Source organism: Psittacula echo, assembly GCF_963264785.1.
Source record: "Psittacula echo genome assembly, chromosome: 13".
In the NCBI taxonomy this organism is placed as follows: Eukaryota; Metazoa; Chordata; class Aves; order Psittaciformes; family Psittacidae; genus Psittacula; species Psittacula echo.
The window spans coordinates 6,197,526-6,218,827 of record NC_137749.1 but is presented as its reverse complement, the minus strand read 5'-3'; the positions used below and the strand labels follow the sequence as shown (position 1 = coordinate 6,218,827).

Below are 21,302 nucleotides of genomic sequence, written 5' to 3'. Positions count from 1 at the left end.
AGCCAGAAAAAGCCTCATCGCTGCCATTATTGTTTTGCTGAAGCTCCTGGGATATTCGATATCTTTTCAGTTACCTGAACTAGAAATAACTTCATTGCTTACTGAGTAAAGTGGAATGTTGGAGACATCTTCCACAGTACAGCACAAAGAGAAGGTAATTCTAGACAGTATTTAAGCCTGAAGAGTCAGTCCTTGAAGTTTCAGGGCTAATGAATTCCTGATAAGAAATTTCTGAGCCAGGAAACTCATGGTGGGACTAATGGAAAATACCAAATTAGCTTGAGAAGGCAATCAGGATGTGTCAAGCACAGGTAGCTATCTAGCCCAGACTGATGCTAGGGAAGGCTGGCAGCACTGTGGCTGTCTGGGCACGGTGGGAGACCCAAAGTAATACAACAAAAGATACCAAAGGGGGTGGGGAGAAAAAAAGGAAAAGAAACACCATCTGGTTAGAGATCAAGCCTTGCCACAGATTACAGCATCTTTTACAAGAACTGGCAAAAACCTGCTTGTGTGTCCTACCAGAAACACCCCAAAGACATTCCCAGTTCATTTTGCAGCCAAAATGCCATCAGCACATCATGCCTATCCCTCTGAACTGAGCCAGGTGAAGTGCCTCAGGGCAGAAGCATCCACTATACCCACTCCTGAACAGTTGCACAGAGCCAGGCAGACCCCACAGTAGAGGACAGCAAGGGCTTCCTTAGGGTTGTTTTGAACTGCAGACATTCAACTCATGAGCACCTTGTGCAACATCTATTTCTGTACGACAGAGAAAGAGAAACTCAGTCATTGCCCTAATGGCTACTTACCTTGTCCTTCTGTGTTAAAGCAGAGTTTAACCTACATTTCTGTATAGCTGTAGTTGGATGGTTGTACTCCCTGCAATGCTTTGCTGCTGATCTGACATGTTGGCATGTGAAATTCCACAAGGATGGATTTTGCCTTTCCTGTCTTTATCCCCCAAATTTTGTGACATCCAAAAGTGGCACCAAACCAGCTTGTTTTCTGAGCTAGCTTGTTCCTGAGGCTGTCTCACCATTCTGGGTTTACTGAGTGCTGAAGCACAGCAGCTTCCTGGATACTGAAAAGTAGAGATTTGAAATTCATGATTTTATTAGCAAGCATCTTTGGCTCATTGATCAGCTCAGCCAAATGGAAGTAAGAGCTCAAATCCTAGAGAAATTCAGGCCTCAACATGGCTTTGAGCTTGGGATCTTCCAAAGAAAGGCAGCTCTGAAACATTTGCATGCAGTCTGACAGCTTGCATCCCGGGCACTAGAACAGAAATCAGCAGCAGTGCTCCAGAGTACATGGTGAAAACGCTATTCTATGTGAACCTGCAACAAACACCAGACACTTCTCGCTAGACATGGGAGAAGTCTGATTTTTAAGGCCATATTTCAATTGCCTTCAGCCATTACTCCCCAAGGTAAAACCCAAATGTTAATCATAGGTGTTTCATCTTGATGCAGATGTGAAGCTGGTGCCAGTATGGTGGAAATCTGAGACTCTGCACCAAAAGGCTCTGCTGAAGCCTGTCATTTATCGCCTGAATGGAAAGATTAACAACCCAATACAAATATTTGAACTTCTTTTTGTTCTTGGCAGGGCTCTTGCACCATACACACGAGCAGATTGCATTTGGTTTTGCTAGGATGGGAGAAGCAATAGAGAAAGAGCTGGGTATCAGCCAGATCCAGCATACAGGAGAGGCAGATGCTGTTCCCAGGGCTGTGCCCACATTCATAGGGCTGGAGCAGCAGCACAGGTAGTTTTATCAAGACAGGACAAGTCGGTTTCTGGAGCCCTGTCAGGGTAGATCAAGGATGGTTGTTGATCATGAAGAGCAGCACCGGGCAGAAACTCCAGTGGGTAAAGCCTCTGCCTGTGGGGGCATGAGGAGAACTGAATCAGCCACCAAAAGACTCCAGATCTGAGCAAAAGCCCATGTGGTCCAAACCTAGACCTTCCTCAAGACTGCTCCAGCCTGGTCTCATCCCACTTGACCAGAGCAAAGCATTAACCAGACAAACAGCACCCATAAATCAGAAGTATTTTCCTGTCCTTCTTTCCAAGGAAGGGCAGGACCAGTGGAAAGCTCAGTGATCCCAGCTGCATAACCACAGAGCTGTTGTCCATCCTACTCTCCTTTTTACATCTGCTATGAGTCCCAATACACAGCACTGCTGCTGTAGGACTAGTTTGTCTTTACAAGCAGTTACAGCGTGGTTGCCTTGTGTTGGTGCTGGAAACCCATGCAAGATGTTTCCCCATCTTCAAAAAGCACAGGAGCAGGAGATCAGAGGCCTCCACCTGCAGACCAAGAGGCCATGAACAGACCTGGTTTCACTGATAGCACTGGTGCAAGTTAAACAGCCTGTGGAAAAATAAACAGCCTGTCTGTTGATAACCCTGATTCCCTGGCTGCCAGCCCAAGGCTTGAAGCTTGAGAGCACTGAGCAAAGGGTTCAGAAGACAGCCACTGAGTCAGACATCCACCACACAGGTCAGTGACCAGCGGCCTGCATACACACAGGGAACAAGGAGCACCAGCAAAGGCACTGTCTCCCCAGCTGGATGCTGCTCAACCATCCCTCCTGCTGCTGGACTTCACTAGCAGCCACAGGGGATTGCTTGTCTCTGTTAGAGAATACAAGTCCCTAGTGACATAACTTGTAATCAATATAAAAGGCAAGATTACAATTAACTCCTAATATTTCTCCTTCTGTTCACCCTGCCCTAGCTCAGCATGGTTTGCTGAATACTGCATTCAAGCTTTTGTTGCTTATTAAAATAAATAAGCTTTTGTTGTTTATTAAAATAAACAACTGCTCTGAACTCATGGCTTCAAGAGAAAAGAAGTGAAGGAGAATCCAATGGCAAAATGGTCTTTGTTGCTCTGCCCAGAAACATGGGCTCAGCCCAAAACAGCAACAGCATAAGCTGCTCTTCTGCAGCACTAGGAACAGTAATCCAAAATACGAGCCTTCAAAAAACTGGTGCTATGATGGATATCCACTGATACATCTTTGAATTGTTTCTTAGCATTCAGAGCTCTTCACATCCATCTAAGTCAGTGTGCTTCCAAAGCCGGGTTCAAGTGAGGTGAGAGCCCTCACGCCAGCAGAGAACAATCCTGCACTTTCTCTCTGCTATCTGCAGCCCCAGGAGCTCCACTGGGCACACCTGCAGTGTCCAAACAGAGCTAGAGATAACACGCACATAAACACATGTACATTACAAGGACAGGCAGGCAGCCTCACAGCTATGCCTTCTGGTGGAGTCTGTTGGTATTTGTTTGCTCACCCTTAGCAACACAGAGGTAGGAGGCAAAGTTGAATTAAACCTCAACACCTAAGATGCATTTGCAAGGCGCACAATAGCATTAGAGCACTTCCTATGCTCTGGAAGCACAGCAGAGAGGGATACTTCTTAGGAGCTAGTAAAGCAGCCCCCTCAGGTATTTGTCAAGCCTTTATCACTTGGCAGCCTCCTTTTGGGACCCAAGGAGACAGGAATTACTAAGAGATCAACATCTCCTGGCAAGCACTTGCTGAATCAGCCTGTATCAGTCTTCAGATGCTCATGGAAGGAGAGGCATTATCCCTGAATGGCTTTGCCCGGGATCTGTAGAGGTGCTGGCTCATGCAGCTGCAGTCACCTCATCCTGTCCATGCCAAAGGGACTGGTAGAACGGGGTGAAGCACAAAGCCCTGCCCTTATGGTAAGGTGGAAGGCGAGGAAACCTGCCCTGGCTCCCAGCAGTGGGGACAACAGTAAACAAACAGATTGCCTTTGACAGCATAGAGAAGAGCTTTTCATGTTGCTAATGGGAAACAGCTTATGCCAGTGCAAGAAGGGCACTGGGGCCATCTCTCTTCGCAGCAAACAGAACAACACAAGTCCCAGTGCAGATCCCAGTGGGGCAGTTGATTGATGATACTTCAGAGCTGCTGTGACAGCATGCAGAGTGAAGTTCTTCCATTACATCACTGCTACCTTACTTGACCCAAGGGTTAAGAATAACAATCGGGTTCCACTACCTCATGCTGCCAGAATGGAACTATTTAGAGACTGGGCAGCCACAGACTTGCTCACTGGCAGGGCTCACAGGGAGGAGAGCTTTGAGAGGTAGGGCTCTTTGGTACCCCTGAAGGAGATGAAGGCCAGTAGGGACATGACTTCATTCCTATAAATGCAAGAGGTTCAAGTGTTTGGCGTGTTCTTTGCACAGTAGGATTAGCGTTGGCCCTGCAAAGCTCTACTCACCTGAGCATGGCTTTTACTTAGGGGGTTTCTGATCTCACTTGTTTGTACATGATAATGAAAGCCTTCCAGAGCCAACAGATGAAGGAATTGCATTCCTGATGAGTCAGCTCCCTCTCTTTCAGTAGAGGATTCAGCAGCCTACATGAGGCATTGTGCTTTTTATGAGACTAGGAGAGGATCCATGTCCTGTTTCTAGATAAGACCTGCTGCAAGCTGCCAAATTGCTCCACTCTTTTACATAGTCTTCTACATATGTATTTATTGCAGCCTGGGAGCTCTGCTGCTGCCCAGCAGACACATTTGGACAGATGTTTTAAAGCAGCAGCAGCACCACAGACAGGTGTTAAACTCCATCACGCAAATCTCCCTTCCATACGTGTTCCCAGGTCACTCCAGTCCCGCTTTCTCCTACTTTCATATCCCTAGGTCAGATTCACCAAGTGTGATGTGGTATTCCTGATCCTCCTGGCCTTTGGCTGAGGTCATGCTATGCTTTAATGAGTGGTGGTCATCCATTATACAGAGACATGAGAAGTTCTCTAACCACTGATGCCTGCAGAGCTCCAGGATCTTTCCTAAGAGATCATCAGTTCCAGACCATCAATCAGCCGGACCTGTGCATTCTTGCAATAAGGAAGAACTTAATGAGGAAAACAGGAGGATGAACACAGCAGCAGAAAAAGGGAGGGTGAAAGCAGATAATTGCTGTAAAACAGTGATCCCTTTGCTTCTGCATGCTCAGGAAATTAAAGCAGTTAAGAACCCAAGCTGAGCATTAGCAATGACATTTCAGATAAGTTCAAGCACAGCAGTGCCAGTAAATGGGGCAAACAGTTACCATGGCTTGTATGGAACCCCTCCCTGTGAGCTCTGCTCAGAGGCAGGGCTTCAAGGCAGGAGTTTCCTCACAGCAAGCTCTCATTGGCACAGTTACTCCTTTACCTGGCAACTTTGGAAACAAGGAAACCCATCCCACAGCGCTGCCTCCTTGCTGACACCCAGGAGCTGATGCTCACAGTGTGTAGCTGACATCCAAGTAAATATGGAGTAGCAGGGTGAGTCCCCAGGAGCAGAGGAGTTGCGGATGGGAAATGGCCATGGTGCTTTACGATGATGATGGATAATTGGCACATGAAGACCACCCAACACCATAATTTTCTATTCCCCAGACAAACCTAGCATTAGATCCAGAAGAACCATCAATTTCCCGGGCTGGGAAGAGGAAGGAGACACTGTCACTTAGTTGTCCTGTAACCACCAAGCTCCCTGCCCTACTCCACAGGGAGTATTTGGGTCTTTCTATAGTACAGATGAGTTGGGAAGCAAACTAAGGCATTTGCACCCTTTGATATTTAGTGAAGGGATTACATACAAACAGGCTTCCACAATCATCACCTATGCTTCCCCTCAAACCCTCCTCTTGTTCTGACAGAGGGGAATAGGCCAAATGTCTGATCTAGAGCAAGAGAATCCTCTTGCTCCCAGTTTCCAGCTGCACAACACATTGGCTGGGTTCAGCTTGTCAGACATGGGGCGAGAAGGCCTCTCCCCAGGATGTGCATTTCCTCACATGAAGCCCAAAGATGAGTTGCCAGAACCCAAGCAGCACAACCCATAAATCTGGATGCATTTCCTTGGGAAGCTTGTGAAGCCTTATCCTCACCACAACAAAGCGACCCTGTTGTCGATGCAGCTCTTCCCCTGACAAGCCACAAATGCTGAAAGCAAAAGCCAGGCCTGCGTTTCACTTCATTGACTGGTTTGGGTGTATAGTCAAGCTCAAAGCCCTTAAGAATCCCAAAACAAAACACAAACCCCAGATCCTTCCATACCATTGAAAATAAGCCCCCCAAAGCCAGCAACCTGGTGCATACAGGGTCACATTGTCCCAGAGGCCTGGGATTCTTTCTTTTTAAACAAGGGGACAGAAATCCAAGGGAAGGACAGGGATCTGCTCGGGCAGCTCTTACAGCAATCTTGCTAGTGCCACAAGGTCAGTGATCACTGGCACTGTGATCCAGAGACAGTCCCTCTGCTTCCCCATATACAGCCCTAGCACATGCCTACAGAAATCCTTCGCATACCATCCAACTTTAATACTCTCTTCTATTCTTAGCCCAACCTGGTCTTCTTATAGACTATTACTCAGCTCCATAGTCCCTGGTTTTGGCTGTCCAATATCCCTCGCCAGCCTGTTTTAGCCCCACGGGGCCAAGCAACTCCCCCTGTCTGGAAATTTCAAAAGCAAGCAAGCAATCCACAGCACTGATCTTACCAGGAATTCCTGGGACATGGAGAGCCAGGACAAGCCCCCTTCCCCAGGACAAAACATTCCTTGGGATTGCTTCTGCTGCTTACAGCAGCACCAGGCTTAGCCCTAGGTCATACACGACACTCACCTGGCAGAGGGTATGGAAAAAGCAATGTGGCAGAGCTGGAGGCAGTTCTGGTATGCGCCCTCTCCCAGGCTGCCATCTGAGAAGCAAGACAGCTCCATCTCTAAAAGCTACAGCAAGGCAAAAAAAAAAACTTAGGAGCCCCTACCCTTGTGCTGATATAGGGCACCATCCAGAGCCACTCCACCTGAGCTATGGGGCTGATCCCCTCCACCTGCTTTCCTGGCCCACAGATGTGCAAGGATATTCTCTGATTAATAGGGGTTGAGAAGGTAAATGTCATTCCTTACAAGGCAGAAAGTCCCAATTTAGAAAAGCCTTCTGAAGTAAGGGCTAAGTCTTCTCCTCAGCTATAAGGGGGCTATAGGAGGCAGGGACCTTTTACAGTACACATGCCTGTTGTATGGTTTGAGTCAGTGAGTAAAGATGGGTCTCTTCTCAATAACCTTATTGTACATCTCAGGTTGATCCCAGGTCTTGTCTGAGATGACTTGTTATTGGCATTATTAAATCCAGGCATTGCTGTAGCTTTGTCCTCTGAAAACTGCTCTTTTTAATTTTCCTTCTGCTTTTCCTCATGGTAGCAAACTAAAAAAGGCCTCAGGTGCTGGCTGAGCCTGGGGATGGGGACAGTGGGAGCCAGAAAACACCCTGACTGGCACCCTGGAGCCTGCCCCAGCAAGCACAGCTGCCATAAACTCAGGTTTTCAGCTTTAAATACTCCTGTGTTCAGATGACCACCCCCCTATTACATAGGAGAAGTAGAAATACTTCTGAAACGACCTCACAAAATTCTCTGAACATTTAAATAATCAGAAAATAACCAGCCTGAGCAATAAGCAATGTGAGGCTCAGGTTATTAATTCAGAGGGTGGAGGTGGGCAGAATCGGAGGAATCCAGGCACAGGGACGCTGCCATGGAGCCCGGCAGCGGAGCACCAGCAACGTTTTGGAGTAGAGACCGCATTTGTGTTACATCCGTACCCTTCAAGCCGCTACGAGCGCGCCTGTGTCCCTGCAGGCGAAGCTCCGCGGCCCGCAGCGGTGCCGGCGCTGTCTCTGCTGTCCTCCTGCGGCCGCGCTGGGGATGCCCGCGCTGCCACCGTCACCGGAGAGGGCTCTGCAGCCGCGGAGCGATGCATCCCCCGACCACACGCTGCGCCACCACAGAGACAGTGGCCGGCGTCCCCAGACTCACAGGAACAGGCGGTGAGCCTGGCTTCAGAGGGAAGCCGAGAGAGTTCCCAAATGGCAAGTGCAGGCTGTGATTTGCACCTATTGCCTCCACCCTATCAGTGTTGGGGTTGGAGCTGGCCGGGGAATGTCTGAATACACCATGGCGGGGTGGCTACAGAGGTACTGTAGGGATGCCCTTTGTATCCTTCCCTTGGGTGCTGCAGAGCCACACACACTTCTGGGCACAGGGTTCTCTCTGCTTTGGACTGCAAAGCACAAAACCCTTTCATTAGTGAATCCGCATTGCTTCACCCACAGGGAACTGCCGTGTCCCTATGGGAGATGATGCGGCACCCAGAGCACCAGCACGCCTGCTATAGCGGTGTCTTTGTGCCATGGACATCTGCTCCTGATGTCCCAGCCCAGCCGACCCCCTCAGCCCTGCACTGAACCACTGACCTTGGCAGGAAATGCCCCAGATCCTATTTCCATCGTGGGTGAGCTCGAGCCTCCTGTGGCTGCGTCCAGAGCTGATGGCAACTGCAGGGTGGCTTCACCAGCAGCTGGGGGAATGGATGAGCAAGCCACATGCCATGAGGAGACTGCAGTGTTCCCAAGGGCTGTCCAGCAGCAGCAGAGCCCTGATTCTTGGTCCATTTCTGATCATCCAAACACATAATTAGAAGTAGAGAAGAGTGTATTGAAAGCCTTTCCACAGGCTTTATTTATAAATCACAGTCCCTCATGTTAGATAAACTGAATGCAACTTGACATCCCCGTTAGTGCAGAACCCAGCACCAACTGTGACCACATCAGCATAGCTGCAGGGCCACTGGTCCTTGTCACAGCAAGCTCCTGGGTTGGGCTGGAGCAGTTGTGGAAGCAGTGCTAACTACATCCCTGCCTCCTCTGATCCTTCAGGTGCAGCTTCTGGGTAGTTCTTTTGTGAATCAAGACAAAAAAAAAGAAGGGAAAAAAAAAGAGAGGCTGTGTTCCCTAAGATGCTGTGCTCCTACCTGGCTTCATTCCCAAGAGGAATCTGTAATATGCTGACATTCATGCAGTTGTCACCCCAGCAAGGACTAAAAGCTGTGTCCTCTTGACTTGAGAGAGGAGAAGAAGAAAAGTGATGTGAACTGAAGGAAAATCCCATCTCCCACAGTGGCAAGAGGTGGAATGGGGAACTGCTTTGGGCAGAGCAAAACTAATGCAGTGGGAATACCAGAGGCAGCTTCACCCAGCAGAGAGAGCTGCTATGTGTGAGGATTTCTGGATTGTATTCTTTTTAAAGGATATTTAATGATTTAATGGGATGTTTCCATTGACTCATGCCCCACAACATCACCCTGTAGCACATCAACTTGAAAACAGCAGCACCCTGCGAATGACTGTGACTATTTCAAAACACAAACAGCAGAGAGGAAGACTCAAGGTGACCCCTGTTCTCTATCAGGAGGCACTTCTGATAGAGTGCCACAGAGTGGCTCTGGCCCCAAGGCAAAAGCCCTGGCTGGCACCAGGGCCAGTGGAGCAGCCTTGGGTCCCGTAGTGACACTCACTGCCTGTGGCTTCCTGCCTCCTGATGAGTCTCTCCAGAGAGCTGGCCCTGGCAGAGGCAGCAAGAGGCATCTCTGTAGGAGCTTTATAGAAGCAGGGCAGGGAACAGCGTGTCCCAGCTGCTGCTGCTCACTTGTCTCCTTCAGCTCCTTGACAACACCAGCCTGGAGGACCCTGGCCTTCCTGACATCTCAATCACATGCAGTTCCTAGCACAGGTTCTCACTCACTGTTTTCAAGAACTCTCAGATGCCCAAAATGTACTGCAGAAAATGGATTAGGAAAAAAACCCACCAGGAACATCCTAATGCAGTGTTTGACCTTGCTTCTCTGGCTCCAAACCCCTGGCAGAGGCATCAAGAAGAGTTTGATGCTGACTATTCAGCATTCCTCCCTGCTCCAGCCCATCCTCCACAGGGCAGCCAGGTTGACAGAGTCACAAATGAATGCAATACATCTTGATCCCTCCCAAAACATCAACCAGCCTGAAACAGGAGCTCCAAGAGCAGTTCATGTGCATGGATTAGGCAGAGGTGATGGGTGTAATTGCATCCCATTTGGCTGCACAAGGTTGCTCCTTGCACAGAGTGAGGCTGGGGAGCAGCCTCAGTAGTCAGCACTTACTGCAGATGGCAGGCTTGGTCTGGCAGAGGACTGGGAGATCTCTGTGTAGGCAGCCAAGGTTTATTAGAGAAACTGCTAGATTCAAATGACTCAGGTACAAAGATAAGCTGCAGTGCCTTCTGAAAGGCAAAGGTGTTTCTGACCCATAGAAACTGATACAGGTTACTGAGACATCAGTGACCACAATGGGTTTGACATTAAATTATCACCTTGCAGTTAATCTTAGTGGAGTCAAAGTTTCTTCCTAGCTAGTACATCCAATAGGATGCATAACTACCACCTCTCGCCTATGGCCTTGCTGCCTTTCCTCCAGGATGTTGCCATCTGTCTCAGCAGCATCTCCTCTGTTCCCATTCAATCACAGTAGCTCTCCCCTCCCTCCTTTGCTGTGTTAACATCCAAAGCAACACATCTCTATGGAACATTCTAAATTCAACATTAGGCTGCTCTCCTCTTCAACTGCATGGGGAATAAGAAGGTGCAGAACTCAAAATCTGTTATTAGACCTTTAAACTAAAATTAAGAAGAAAAAAAAACCCAAAACAAAACACCACTGTTCATTTCTCATGGAGAATTCAAACCCTTCATTGGCAAGTTCCTAGGAATGTTTTATCTCTTGCAACAGTTAGCATCACGGAATCATATCATCCTCCCCTCCCCGAAGCACCATGGTGTTGTCTGTGCAGGATGAGACGTCATAGGGCTGGATGCAGCAGCGTTGCTGTCCATATGCTGGTCAGCAGGAGGCTGGCTGCCAGTCTGAGCACAGGGCACGCGCGGAGGGATGGGGATGCCGAGGTGCAGGAGCACACCTCGTAGCCATTCTCAGAGCGGCTCTCATCGTGCTGCCCCGGCTTGGAGCGTGCCCCAGTCCTCGTGCTCCCGGCCGCTTCGGGCGAGTCGGACTGCATGTCGCTGCACACCAGCCAGTCTCTGGCAATGGACTGCGGGTAACCAGGCTGTGCCTCCAGGTCACTGTCCAGCACTTTCCAGTACTCCTTGCCCCTGAAGAAGTAACTTGCACCTGCAAAGAGACCAAAGCCCAAAGGCAAGGTGAGCGTGATGGGCGCTTTCCAAGTGGAGCATGACGAGCACTCCCACCGGAGCTGAGCCCTGTTTGAGAGGCATATGCAATACTACTGCTTGTTGCCAATACCCTCGCTCACTGCAGAGCACAGTGGCTGCTGGTGGGATGCTCAAAAAGATGATGCTGTGCTCAGCTGGGGCTTCTCACACCAGCCAGGAGCCACCAAACAAATGGGTGAGATATTTCCTCTTTTATGGTGGGTCCTAGAACACTTGCATCCCCCTGGTATGAGGGTATGCAGGGTAAAAGCTCTAGTAAATCCACAGCTGCACACACCACACATATCTCTCAGTGGCCATCAGGGGCCACTTGTGGTCTTTTCAAGGAGAGGAAACCACTGAGAAATCTCATCCCTGCAAAATAAGTTGTAACTGGGGAAAAGATCTCCCTTAAAAATACTTTCTGTTCACATCCTCATATATTAGGCTAAAAATTCAATGACAACGAATTCAGTGAGGAGCAAATCAGCACATATTAGGATAAAAACTGCTGCAAAACAACATCAACTGTGTTCTTTTAATGAAATCAATTTATTAGGCCCTCAAGATATTTCTGTTGTCTGCTTGAAATTACAAAGTCTTTTCAGTGAGCATGCAGGGAGCTCTGGCTGGAAGCCTACCTCCCCTTCAGCTTTCAGACACCAGGAACTGTCATCCCATCTGGGGCTTAGCAGTTTATGTCAGAAGGGGCTATAGCTCAAGCGCAAATGAAGCACTGATTGTTTATTTCTTGTTGTTTTCTGGACCAGCATATGGACTCACCATCTGACCACCTCATGGCATCATCTAAAGGGCTTAGTATTCCCTTCCACGGCATGGTCTCTGAAGGGTACCCAGGATCCATCCTCCGCTCGTGGTCGTCGTAACGCCAGTAAAGATTGTCCTTAAAGAAGTAAGTCTTGTCATTGTGGGCCCAGGAGAAAGCAGCGTCGATTCCTCCCAGTGGAAGGCCAAAGTCCGAAATGGGCCGTGGGTACCCTTCCTCCACGTTATTGTCTTTGAAGACCCAGTATCTGTCTCCTGTTAAAGAAGCACAGAGCAAAATCAGGTTCGCAGCTGAAACCATCGTTACCCCACAGACGAGCTGATGTTTCATTATCTGTTGCCGTGACAATCCTCAGCACTGAGCTCTTGGCATTTAAGGATGGGAATGGTTCAGAATCGAGATCTTTGAATAGATAGTTGCCTGTTTTTGTGTCAGGCATAGACCCCCTTCACTCCTGAATGGCTGCAGGTGGTGGCATTTGGTTTTCTGCCCCTGCCTGATATCCAGCTGCAGGAAACAGGAAGTTACATGCAGCTTTAGTAGGCAAATTGAGTGCTTTCTGCCTACTATTTGACTCCTGAGAAGCAAAGTATAGTCCCACTTTGGAAAAGAAATCACCACTCTTTTTAGAGCCAGCCAGGCTGAAGAACCTATGGGTTTTAAAGGATGTAAGGGAGATACACAGGGGCCAACAAATCCCATCTGAGCAGCTCATTGCTCTTTAGGTGTTCTACACAGGCACCCCACACCAGCCCTACCCTAGGCAGGAGAGAACTGTCAATATGGGTTATTTTCCCCCTGATGAAAATGAAGCACAGCACGACTGGCCCCTGCTCTGTGGCAGAACAAGAAAGTGAACCCAGACCTCTTCATTCCTACATAATCCTCTAACCACTGGGACAGTCCTGTTTGTATAGTGTCTCTTCAGGAACCTTTTAGGTATTACACAGCCTATTTTAAAGACCAGGTCTTTTCCTGTCTTGGTTTTCTAGGAAATCTGAAGAGGCACTTAAATACATGCCCATGTATCAGCAGCAGGACCTTAGAGGCCAGGGTAATTTGTGTGCTTTGGTTTGTGGCCAGGGACAAATGAAACAACACTGGAGAGAGCGGGTGAGACAGTATTTTATAGCTGGAAATAAAATCGTGAGTTTAATCTTCAGGGCTTGGCAGACAAACCTATGCATGGTCACACATCATGTGTGACCACGCAGCGCTGTGCCTTTCAAGCCTCCAGCTGTGGCACAGCTGTAATCTGCCTCACAAGCAGCCCCTGGACCTGAGCTGCTGAGGTCTGTCTGTCCCTAGCACGGAGAGAAGGGAAGGAAGTGAGTGAGTGCTGCTATGGTCTGCAGACCAGGCTGAGGGTCTAGTGCCAGGCGCAAGGGCTGCCATGCTCCAGCTGGCCCCATTCCCTCCGGATTAATGGAAAGGCAGAGCAGGGCGCACTGCCCGAGGCAGCTGGAAACGTGCAGCAGAGCCTGTTGCGTGCTGTCCCTTGGGAAGATGCAGCGCTTGGCGCTGCTCTGTGATGCTCAGTGCATAGAAGGGCTTTGGCTTGGCTTAGAAACACTTTTGCGAGCACAGAGCCTCACACAGGATTAGCCATTCCTTTAGCATTGCTGCAGGAATCGAAACCAAATTATTGCTTTTAGAAGTGCTGGGTTCAGCATTTCTGCAACTGATAATTGCACCATGCTTGGAGCATGACGGTCAGGGACAAAAGCAGTTTCCAGCTGGGGAGCATGGAAGGCTGGGATGTGTTTAGCTCTTCACGCGCACAACCTGTCCAAAACAAGAGCTGGGGGCTTGGGTGACATTCAGCACATGGGTAACATTGAACCAGCATGGGCAGATGGTTTGTGGGGGACTTGGACGTTTGTATAGGAACCAAGGGCTAATCTCTTTCCTCCAGCTCTTCAGAAAGAAACTTGTTAGTTGTGGATAACAGGAGAGGATTATGCCACTTATTTTAAGGGAAAGAAAAAGTAACAAAAATATAATCAGCAAACCCAAGCTCTTCAGGTTTCATTTTTGTCTCCTCTGCTGCTGCTTCTCTTATCGGCAGCAAATACTAAAGGAGAAGAGGCCAAAGAAGGAACTTACAGCCTGTGGAGTGTGTGCATGGGTGATTCCTGCTTTTATTTCATTCTTGGAAAGCAGAGAGTTCAGTCAGGTGTGGCTGAACTTTGTCTTCAATGACATTTCCCTCATTTTCTAGGGAGCATGGCTGCTACCTTTTGCCTGCCCTCCCTCTGAGCTGGTTTCTCCTGGCCTTGCTCATGGACAACAGGTCTCAGACCTGCCCTGGGAGATGCTCAATGGCTGCTGCTGGTGTCTCCTGCCTTCAGGAGAAGTCAAAATGCTACCAAAGTACCTTGGCACTGGGCTCTACACTGAGGAGACATACGTGTTACCTTCATTTGGTCTCACCTTTGAAGAAGACGATCTTGTGGTCGCTGATTCTCTCATAGACCGCGTCCAGGCTGTCCAGGTTGAGAGGCAAGCCCCGCCAGAAACGGTGGATCTGAGCCGGCTGGAGGGAGACCAAGTGCTTATTGCGAGTCAGTCTCCAGAAGTACTTGCCTGGAGGGACAGACTGGACATTACTGAACCACACTGCAACCCACTGTCACCGGCAGGGATGAGCGCTGGGCACGTGGCAGCAGCCGAAAGCAAAGCACGTGAGATGGGAGCTATGAACTGGAGGCACATCCTGCTTTCCAGCAGCAGCTGCTCCTGCTTTCTATTTCTGGCAGCCATTATAAGAAATCCCCTTTGGGAGATCAAAATAACCCTCTGGACACTGCACTGGAGTGGTTATCCCGCTGCTGGTGGTGTGAAGCTGTGCTGTTGAACTGGAGCAAGGTGAGAGGAGCCTTTCATCTCCTCCCTCCCTGCTTTCATGTTTAGAAAGGTGTATGAGGTTACGGTAAAACATGGAAATATCAGAGGGTTTTTCTTTAATGAAGAAAGGGAGAAAGAAATTATAGGGGGTAGGAAGCTACAGGAATAAAACTGGAAGGGGTTGAGGTGCAGAAGGAGGCACAATTGAGGAGTTTGGTACCATCTGGAGGTGTAGGATGTAGGATGCTTCTACAGGGCTGAATGTACTGGTGGTGTAAGCAGACACACTTCCAGCACCTGCAGCACCATTACCCCAGCCTGAAAACAGTTTGGGTTGGGGTATTTCTGGAATGTTCTGGGTAATGGAAAAAGAAACAGCCTGGTTCTCTGTGGGAAGGATGCCAAACTTATTCCTGTTGAAGGAGCCTTATGTGGGATTTCCTGAGGGGTCTTATGGATTTTTAGGGGCAACCCAAACCCCAACTCTCTGCAGTGTCTCTGGGATTCAAAGCCTCAGTTTGTACAACACCGCTTGTGCTGCATTCTCCCCAGAGAGCTCCATGCAGTGAGATTCGAGCTGGAGCAACATGTCCGAAAGGCAGCTCTCAACTTTGTCTCACATTCGTTAGTGCCTGTCAGAAATTACTGCGTGTTATTTACATCTGCTCTCGCGTGGATTCCCACCGGGGGATAGGCAACAGAAACCCAAGATGCCTCTTCAGATTTGTATTCATGACACTCAGCCCTTCCTCCAGAGCTGGCAGATTGTGACACCATCTTTTAAAATATTATGGAAATTGGATTTTAGCCTAATAATGCAGGAGGCGAAACTTCAACACTTCAACATCTGCAGAGAGGGAGCTTTTATTCTAATTATAAGGATTTATATCATAGTCTTGTTCTTCTGCTCCAGTCTGCGTATTTGCTCTGACCAAAGCACACCAATGAATAATACATTCACTTGTGGTAGGAATTGCTGTAATTACAGATTCTTTTGAAGAATGTAAAAGAAAAAAGGATTCAAATGTGGTGGTCATTGTATATCGATGGAAACACATGTATTTAAATAAAGATGATCTCTGCATCTCTAAGTAGCGAGGCACCAAAGACAGATCTTCACTTTTGAACAAGAAATACAGCTCAACATAATTCCTTCTTTAGTAAACACTGAACTTCGGCGTGGCCTGAGCTCCTTTGAGACAAGCAGGGAAGCCTCAGTGCTCTTGATATTACAACCACTTGCAAGCAGTGGGCTCAGCAGGTGTGCAGCTGCAGCAAGCAAGCTTTAAATCTACCCTCAAAGTCAGGCACGGTTTGGGCTGGTGGTTGGTCTGGTTGGGTTTTTCGATAAGCTCTCAGCAAAGAAATAAAGCAAGTAGCAAGGAGTTCGGAATGCAACAGCCCCAGTCTGCCTGTGCTCATGCTTTGTCACAGCCAAGCTGCTTGCCAGAGTGCTGGATGATCATCAGCCAAAGCCAGAGCCATGGGGAATTGCTGCCGTTAGCATGCAGAAGTATAATAATAACACAAAAAAAATAATCCCCACCCCATGCTTGTTTCAAAAACTTGATTTAAAGCCACTGTCTGAGCTGGAAAACGGAGCAGGATGAAAGCCAGGTGTGAAGTCCTGCAGTCCCAAGCGTCTCATTTTATACGGATGAAGGGATGAAGCAATTGCTCGCTTTAATACCAAGTGATTTTGATCCCAGCTGCATATGATGCTCTCTAGACTTTGACTGCCTCTGGCAAGACTGCTGCACACACTGTGCAGACACACACAGAGGCCAAAGTCGTATTAAAAACTTCAGGAGTCTGTAGCACGGCACCTACATCAAAACAAGCAGCATTTCCAACCCACTGTTCCTTCAATACAAGCCTGGGAGCCCTGGGGAACTCTGGTCCCACTGCCTGCGTGATGAGAGATGCTGCTCTCCAGCTAAGGAACCATCCAGACCAGCTCAAAACAAGATGTCCCTTGGTGGAGGGAGCTCTTCACTGGAGGGGGGCATTAAAATCCTGCCTCAGAGGCAACATCCCTGCTCCTTGGTGCCCCGGATGGTTTGGTGGCAGCGATGGGAGCTCTGAGGGAGGATGCTGGACTCCGGGTGCAGTCGTGCAGCTGACACCCACTGACACTGTGCTCTTTGCATTTGCGTTTTGGCCCACAATAAATATATCCAAAAATAGACACCGAGATGGATTTCTCTCTACTTCTTATCTGTTTTTTCCCCCTCTCAAACAGAGACAGCCATTTATCCCGAACACCAGTTCTTGTCTCTTATTTTCCCTTCCTCACTGTGGCTTTTTGGAGCTGGCATCTCAGCAAATGCCACAGGGGAACAGCCTCCCTATTATGCTCCCCCAAGGGCACAGACACTGAATTACCCAGAGCCCTTTTGCTGTTCTTGCCTGCAACACGAGACTCACAGTGTAATACCCAGATGGGTTATATGCGCCAGGACACTGCTCTTGATCCTTGGGGAAGATGCTTCTGCTTCCCTGCTGGATGGCTTTGGGGTTGTCAAACAGTGCCCAGGGATGGAGAGAAGTGCCTAGTGGGCATTTTTCCATTTTGGAAAGATGGCAAAATAAGCTCCAGCCTCCCTGTGCTCTGTACAGCTGAGAAGGCACTGATGGGATCCTTGTCAACAGCCGGGTACCCCAGGGACACACAAGTGTTTGCTGACATGGAACCAGACGGCTCTGCAATCACATGCATGTTGTCTTTGGGTGATGCTTAGCAAGCAGCGTTAGGGAAGGTGAAGTGTGGGAGGGATGAAAGTTGGAGGTATCCATGGAAAAAAGCAGTGGAGGGCTGTTGTTGCTCTGCTCATCCTTGATTCTACCCAGATTTTGACTTTGAAAGTGCATACATGAGATTCTAGTTCTTCACTGCGCTGTGCAGTATGATGGATCAGAGTGTGGCACGGTACATGCTGGGCTGTTACCAGCCACTTCAGAGGGAAGCATTAAACCCCAGGACATGGTACATGGACACACACCTGCCCTGGTGTGAGGACATACATCCCTTGTGGGCATCACACTGCAGTGACTTGGCCAGGCCCAGCGCTCCCAATGGTCTATCCTTCCTAACCACCTGCCAGAACCCAGCCTACTTGTGCCACTGAGTTGTGGCCACAGATCCCACAGGTTAATTATGGTCTGGGGTAAAGAGCATTCATTTTTATAACTTTAAAATAAATTGTGTTTAAGTTTCCCTGGCTTTCTCCTTTTTGAATAGAAGAAATGCTCAATTTACTGCTCAGTCTTCTGGATACCTCTACCACATCCCTTCTCCTCCTTCTCCCTCACAGTGCCCATTTAGCTGTGATCTCTGACGGTTCCCCGGTAATGCCATTACATGTCCCCAGTCATGAGCCTCTGCTGTGCTGTGACAGACAGGGCACAAGCCGGGTGGTTTCCTTCTGCACCAGAGGCAGGATTTGCATTGATTTGCATTGACATTAACATTTCCTTATCACCCGTCGTCAGCCTCAGTGGGCAGATTAAAGGTTTAAGCCCTTTGATTTGAACCAGAAGCAATCAGTGGTATATGAGACACTTCCCTGGATCTGCTGGCCCCACAGCCTGCATACCCAGAGCAAGCTCATCCTTATCACCCACTCCAGCCTGTCTGACACTTGTCTCTGCAGTGTGTGCCACCACAGCAATGCCACCGCAGGGTGATATGGGCAAAGATCACAGCGTGTGCTTACCTTTGAAGAAGAAAGCCTCTCCCCGGATCTGTGCCACTGCATCAAAGTGAGTGTTGCATCTGTTGGGCACATCCCGCCTGATCCTGTGGAGAGAAACCCAGGTGAGCATGGCCCAGATGGGTGATGAGGGGCTGCCTCCTCCCTGATGCCTCCCATCCCATGGACCACATCTCCCAGGCAGCAGACTACAGGCTGCATCCATCTGTCATTGCTCATGGCCAAACCCAGCCATGCGCACAGGGATTGCCAAGGCGAGCTTGGGCAACCCTCAGCCTGAAGACAGCTTTGTGGCAGATGCTTCCTGAGACACCAGAGACCATCAGTGGGAGTCAAGCATGGACACATTCTACATCTACCAGCTAGAGGGACTGGTGAAGGCTGAGCTGGCTTCCTGCTCCCTGGTGGCACAGCATGGCTTGACCAGCTGCACCAGGCAGCAGGACACACAGTGGATAAGAGCCAAGCAGCATCTTGCTCCAGCAGCTGAGGACATTACTGCTCCAATGTCTGAAATGCCAATGAGAGGTGACAGAGCTACAAAGCAGAAAGTAGCTGAGCCAAAACAGAGGGACACAGAGGAGTGATGGTGCCATGGGATACTCAGTGAATGCCACCTGGCAAGTCACAGCAAGGTACTGAGCTGCTTTTAACAAGGTGGATGTGGAAGGCACAGAGTATGAAGGATCGAAAGAGCCACAAAGCCTATGTAAGAGATGATGATTGATGGAGGACAAGGAGAGAATGCTGGGAACATGCACAGAAAAGCTGCTGTGAGTGACAGGGAGTCATAAATCTAATTTGCTGATAGAAGAGTTGTGCTGGGCTGCCAGCACCAGCTTCACAACCTTTTTCAGCCACAAAGCAACAGACATGGAGGTGAACCCCATCCACCCTCCCAGTCACACGCTGGGCAGGAAGAAGCAGTTGGCATGAACAAGTTTCCTGCTCCTCCTGTTAGTGGTGTGAGATGACAGTCTCCTACAGCAGCAGGGAGAAATGCTCTCATGTTTCTAGGTCCAAACAGCCACACAGAGCCTTGTGGACAAACTCTGTTAGACACTACCCAGGAAGAAAGATAACTAACAGCATTCAGCACGTTCAAGGAAAAGGGTCCCTTGGGGCCCTCATAGCCTTTCTTCAGCCCCTGGCAGCTGGGACACCTTCACCATGAGCAGGTTCTCAGCACCTCTGTACTGTGGGCATCACACTAAGCTGGGCAAAATGAGATGAAAAAGGTGCTGAGGTGAGCAAAGCAACTGCAGCACAGGGATACATTTTCCAAGATTGAATTGTTCTTGGTTCAATTACTTTAGGGCCAATCTGGGTGTTCACGCTTCAGTGCTGTGATCCTCTCTTTGCAGATGGGTCGTTGAGACACAGAGAGATTAAATGAGTTCCTGAAGGTCTCACCCCAGATGGGGCAGACCAGGAGGTGAAGGTGACCTGCTCCATCTCTGCTGCTCTCACTTGGGTCACTCCTGGTATCTGGCAAACATATGTGTGGCCATGAACTCCTGCCTTTTTGCTCAGTGACCCTTCTTCTCTTTACTGTCCTGCTGCCCTGGCAGTAAAACAATGTGGTAACTCCAACGTTTATTAATGAAGTAGATCTAGAACATCCCTTAATGAGGGCACGCTGGTTGCTTGATGGCACTCAGCATAAGCAGTCCCTTGCCAATGCAAACCTGCGTTGGAGGCAGGCTATCGGCCCACTTGTTCCAATATTCACCCCCACAGGTACATTAGGGAGTTGCTCACCGTGGAGAGATTTAGTAAGTTATGCTTGCACAATCCAGGATACTGCAGAGGAACTGATTAAAGTTTCAGCAAGGAGGAGTTTACCTGAGGGTGATGAGGGCAGATTTCCATTAACACGAGTAAAACGTTGAGTCTCAGGGAAAAGCAAAGCACTGCAAGATGCTACAGAATTTCTGGACATGCCTTGAATGATAAGAATTACTTAAGAGATAAACAGCAACTGTTACTTGTTCTTGATGTTAACCCTCCAATTGTGGGCTGGCTGGCCACATGCTGCTTGGAAAAAGCGATAGTGTATGGAGGGGACAACCAGATGTGAGAAAGAACGAGCACTCTGTGTGTGTGTTTTCCAGGTGGCAAGAGGTCCAGAGGGAAATACTGGAGCCATAGTGAGCAGGCTTCACTAAATGGAGCTTCACTACTACATGTCCTCTGCAGGAAAGAGACAAACTTGACTTACGGGACAGTGGAGCGGTTCTCTGGCAGCTCTGGCAGGACGGGGTGGTCATCAGTTTTGCTTACATCAGGCTTGGCTGTGGGGGACACCGATTCCCTGACTCCTATGCGTAAAGACAAAGAAGAAGTAGTGGGGAACGCATCCTCGCACCAGCTCCACTCACCCCACAAAACAGCTCTTGCAGTGTGCCCCATGGCAGAAATGGGCCATTGATAGGCGAGGGACACAAATTTACCATAAAGTTGCCAGATTCGGACTTTGTCCTCATAAGGTAGGTCATACTTGAGAGGATCCCCCACTGGACCTTGGTAGTAGGGTCTCATGATAGACTCTATGGCAGAGATGTGAGTCAAGCCAATGGCATGGCCAAACTCATGGACAGCTACAGCAAACAGGTCCATCCCATGATCATCTGGAAATAAAGACAAAATTGATATAGAAGTCACTAGATGCTGGTTGTATTTTGGGGATTTGGGTGGGCTGTAAGAGAAAGTGTAGGTAGATGTTGGATAAACTGGAAAGAAAAGCTTTGGATAGGTGAAGTTTGGAAAAGACATTTCTCCAGTTGGAAAAAGGGGACTGAAGAGTATCGTATGAGAACGGAAAGCAAGGCAGACATCAGCCCACCGTGTGAGTCCTCAGCCCCAC

General features: G+C 48.9%; 1 protein-coding gene across 1 annotated transcript in view; it reads right to left on the bottom strand.

Annotated features, from left to right (window-relative positions):
* Positions 1-10,719: 10,719 nt before the first annotated feature.
* The window catches only part of MMP17 (matrix metallopeptidase 17), a gene marked incomplete at both ends in the record, with an annotated part of 60,676 nt that continues 50,093 nt past the window's right edge, over positions 10,720-21,302 (bottom strand). The window contains 6 exons of the mRNA XM_080628814.1: positions 10,720-11,048; positions 11,873-12,130; positions 14,310-14,462; positions 18,440-18,522; positions 20,658-20,757; positions 20,890-21,066. Coding sequence (XP_080484940.1) covers positions 10,720-11,048; positions 11,873-12,130; positions 14,310-14,462; positions 18,440-18,522; positions 20,658-20,757; positions 20,890-21,066 — 1,100 coding nt within the window. The remainder of the gene's footprint in view (positions 11,049-11,872; positions 12,131-14,309; positions 14,463-18,439; positions 18,523-20,657; positions 20,758-20,889; positions 21,067-21,302) is intronic.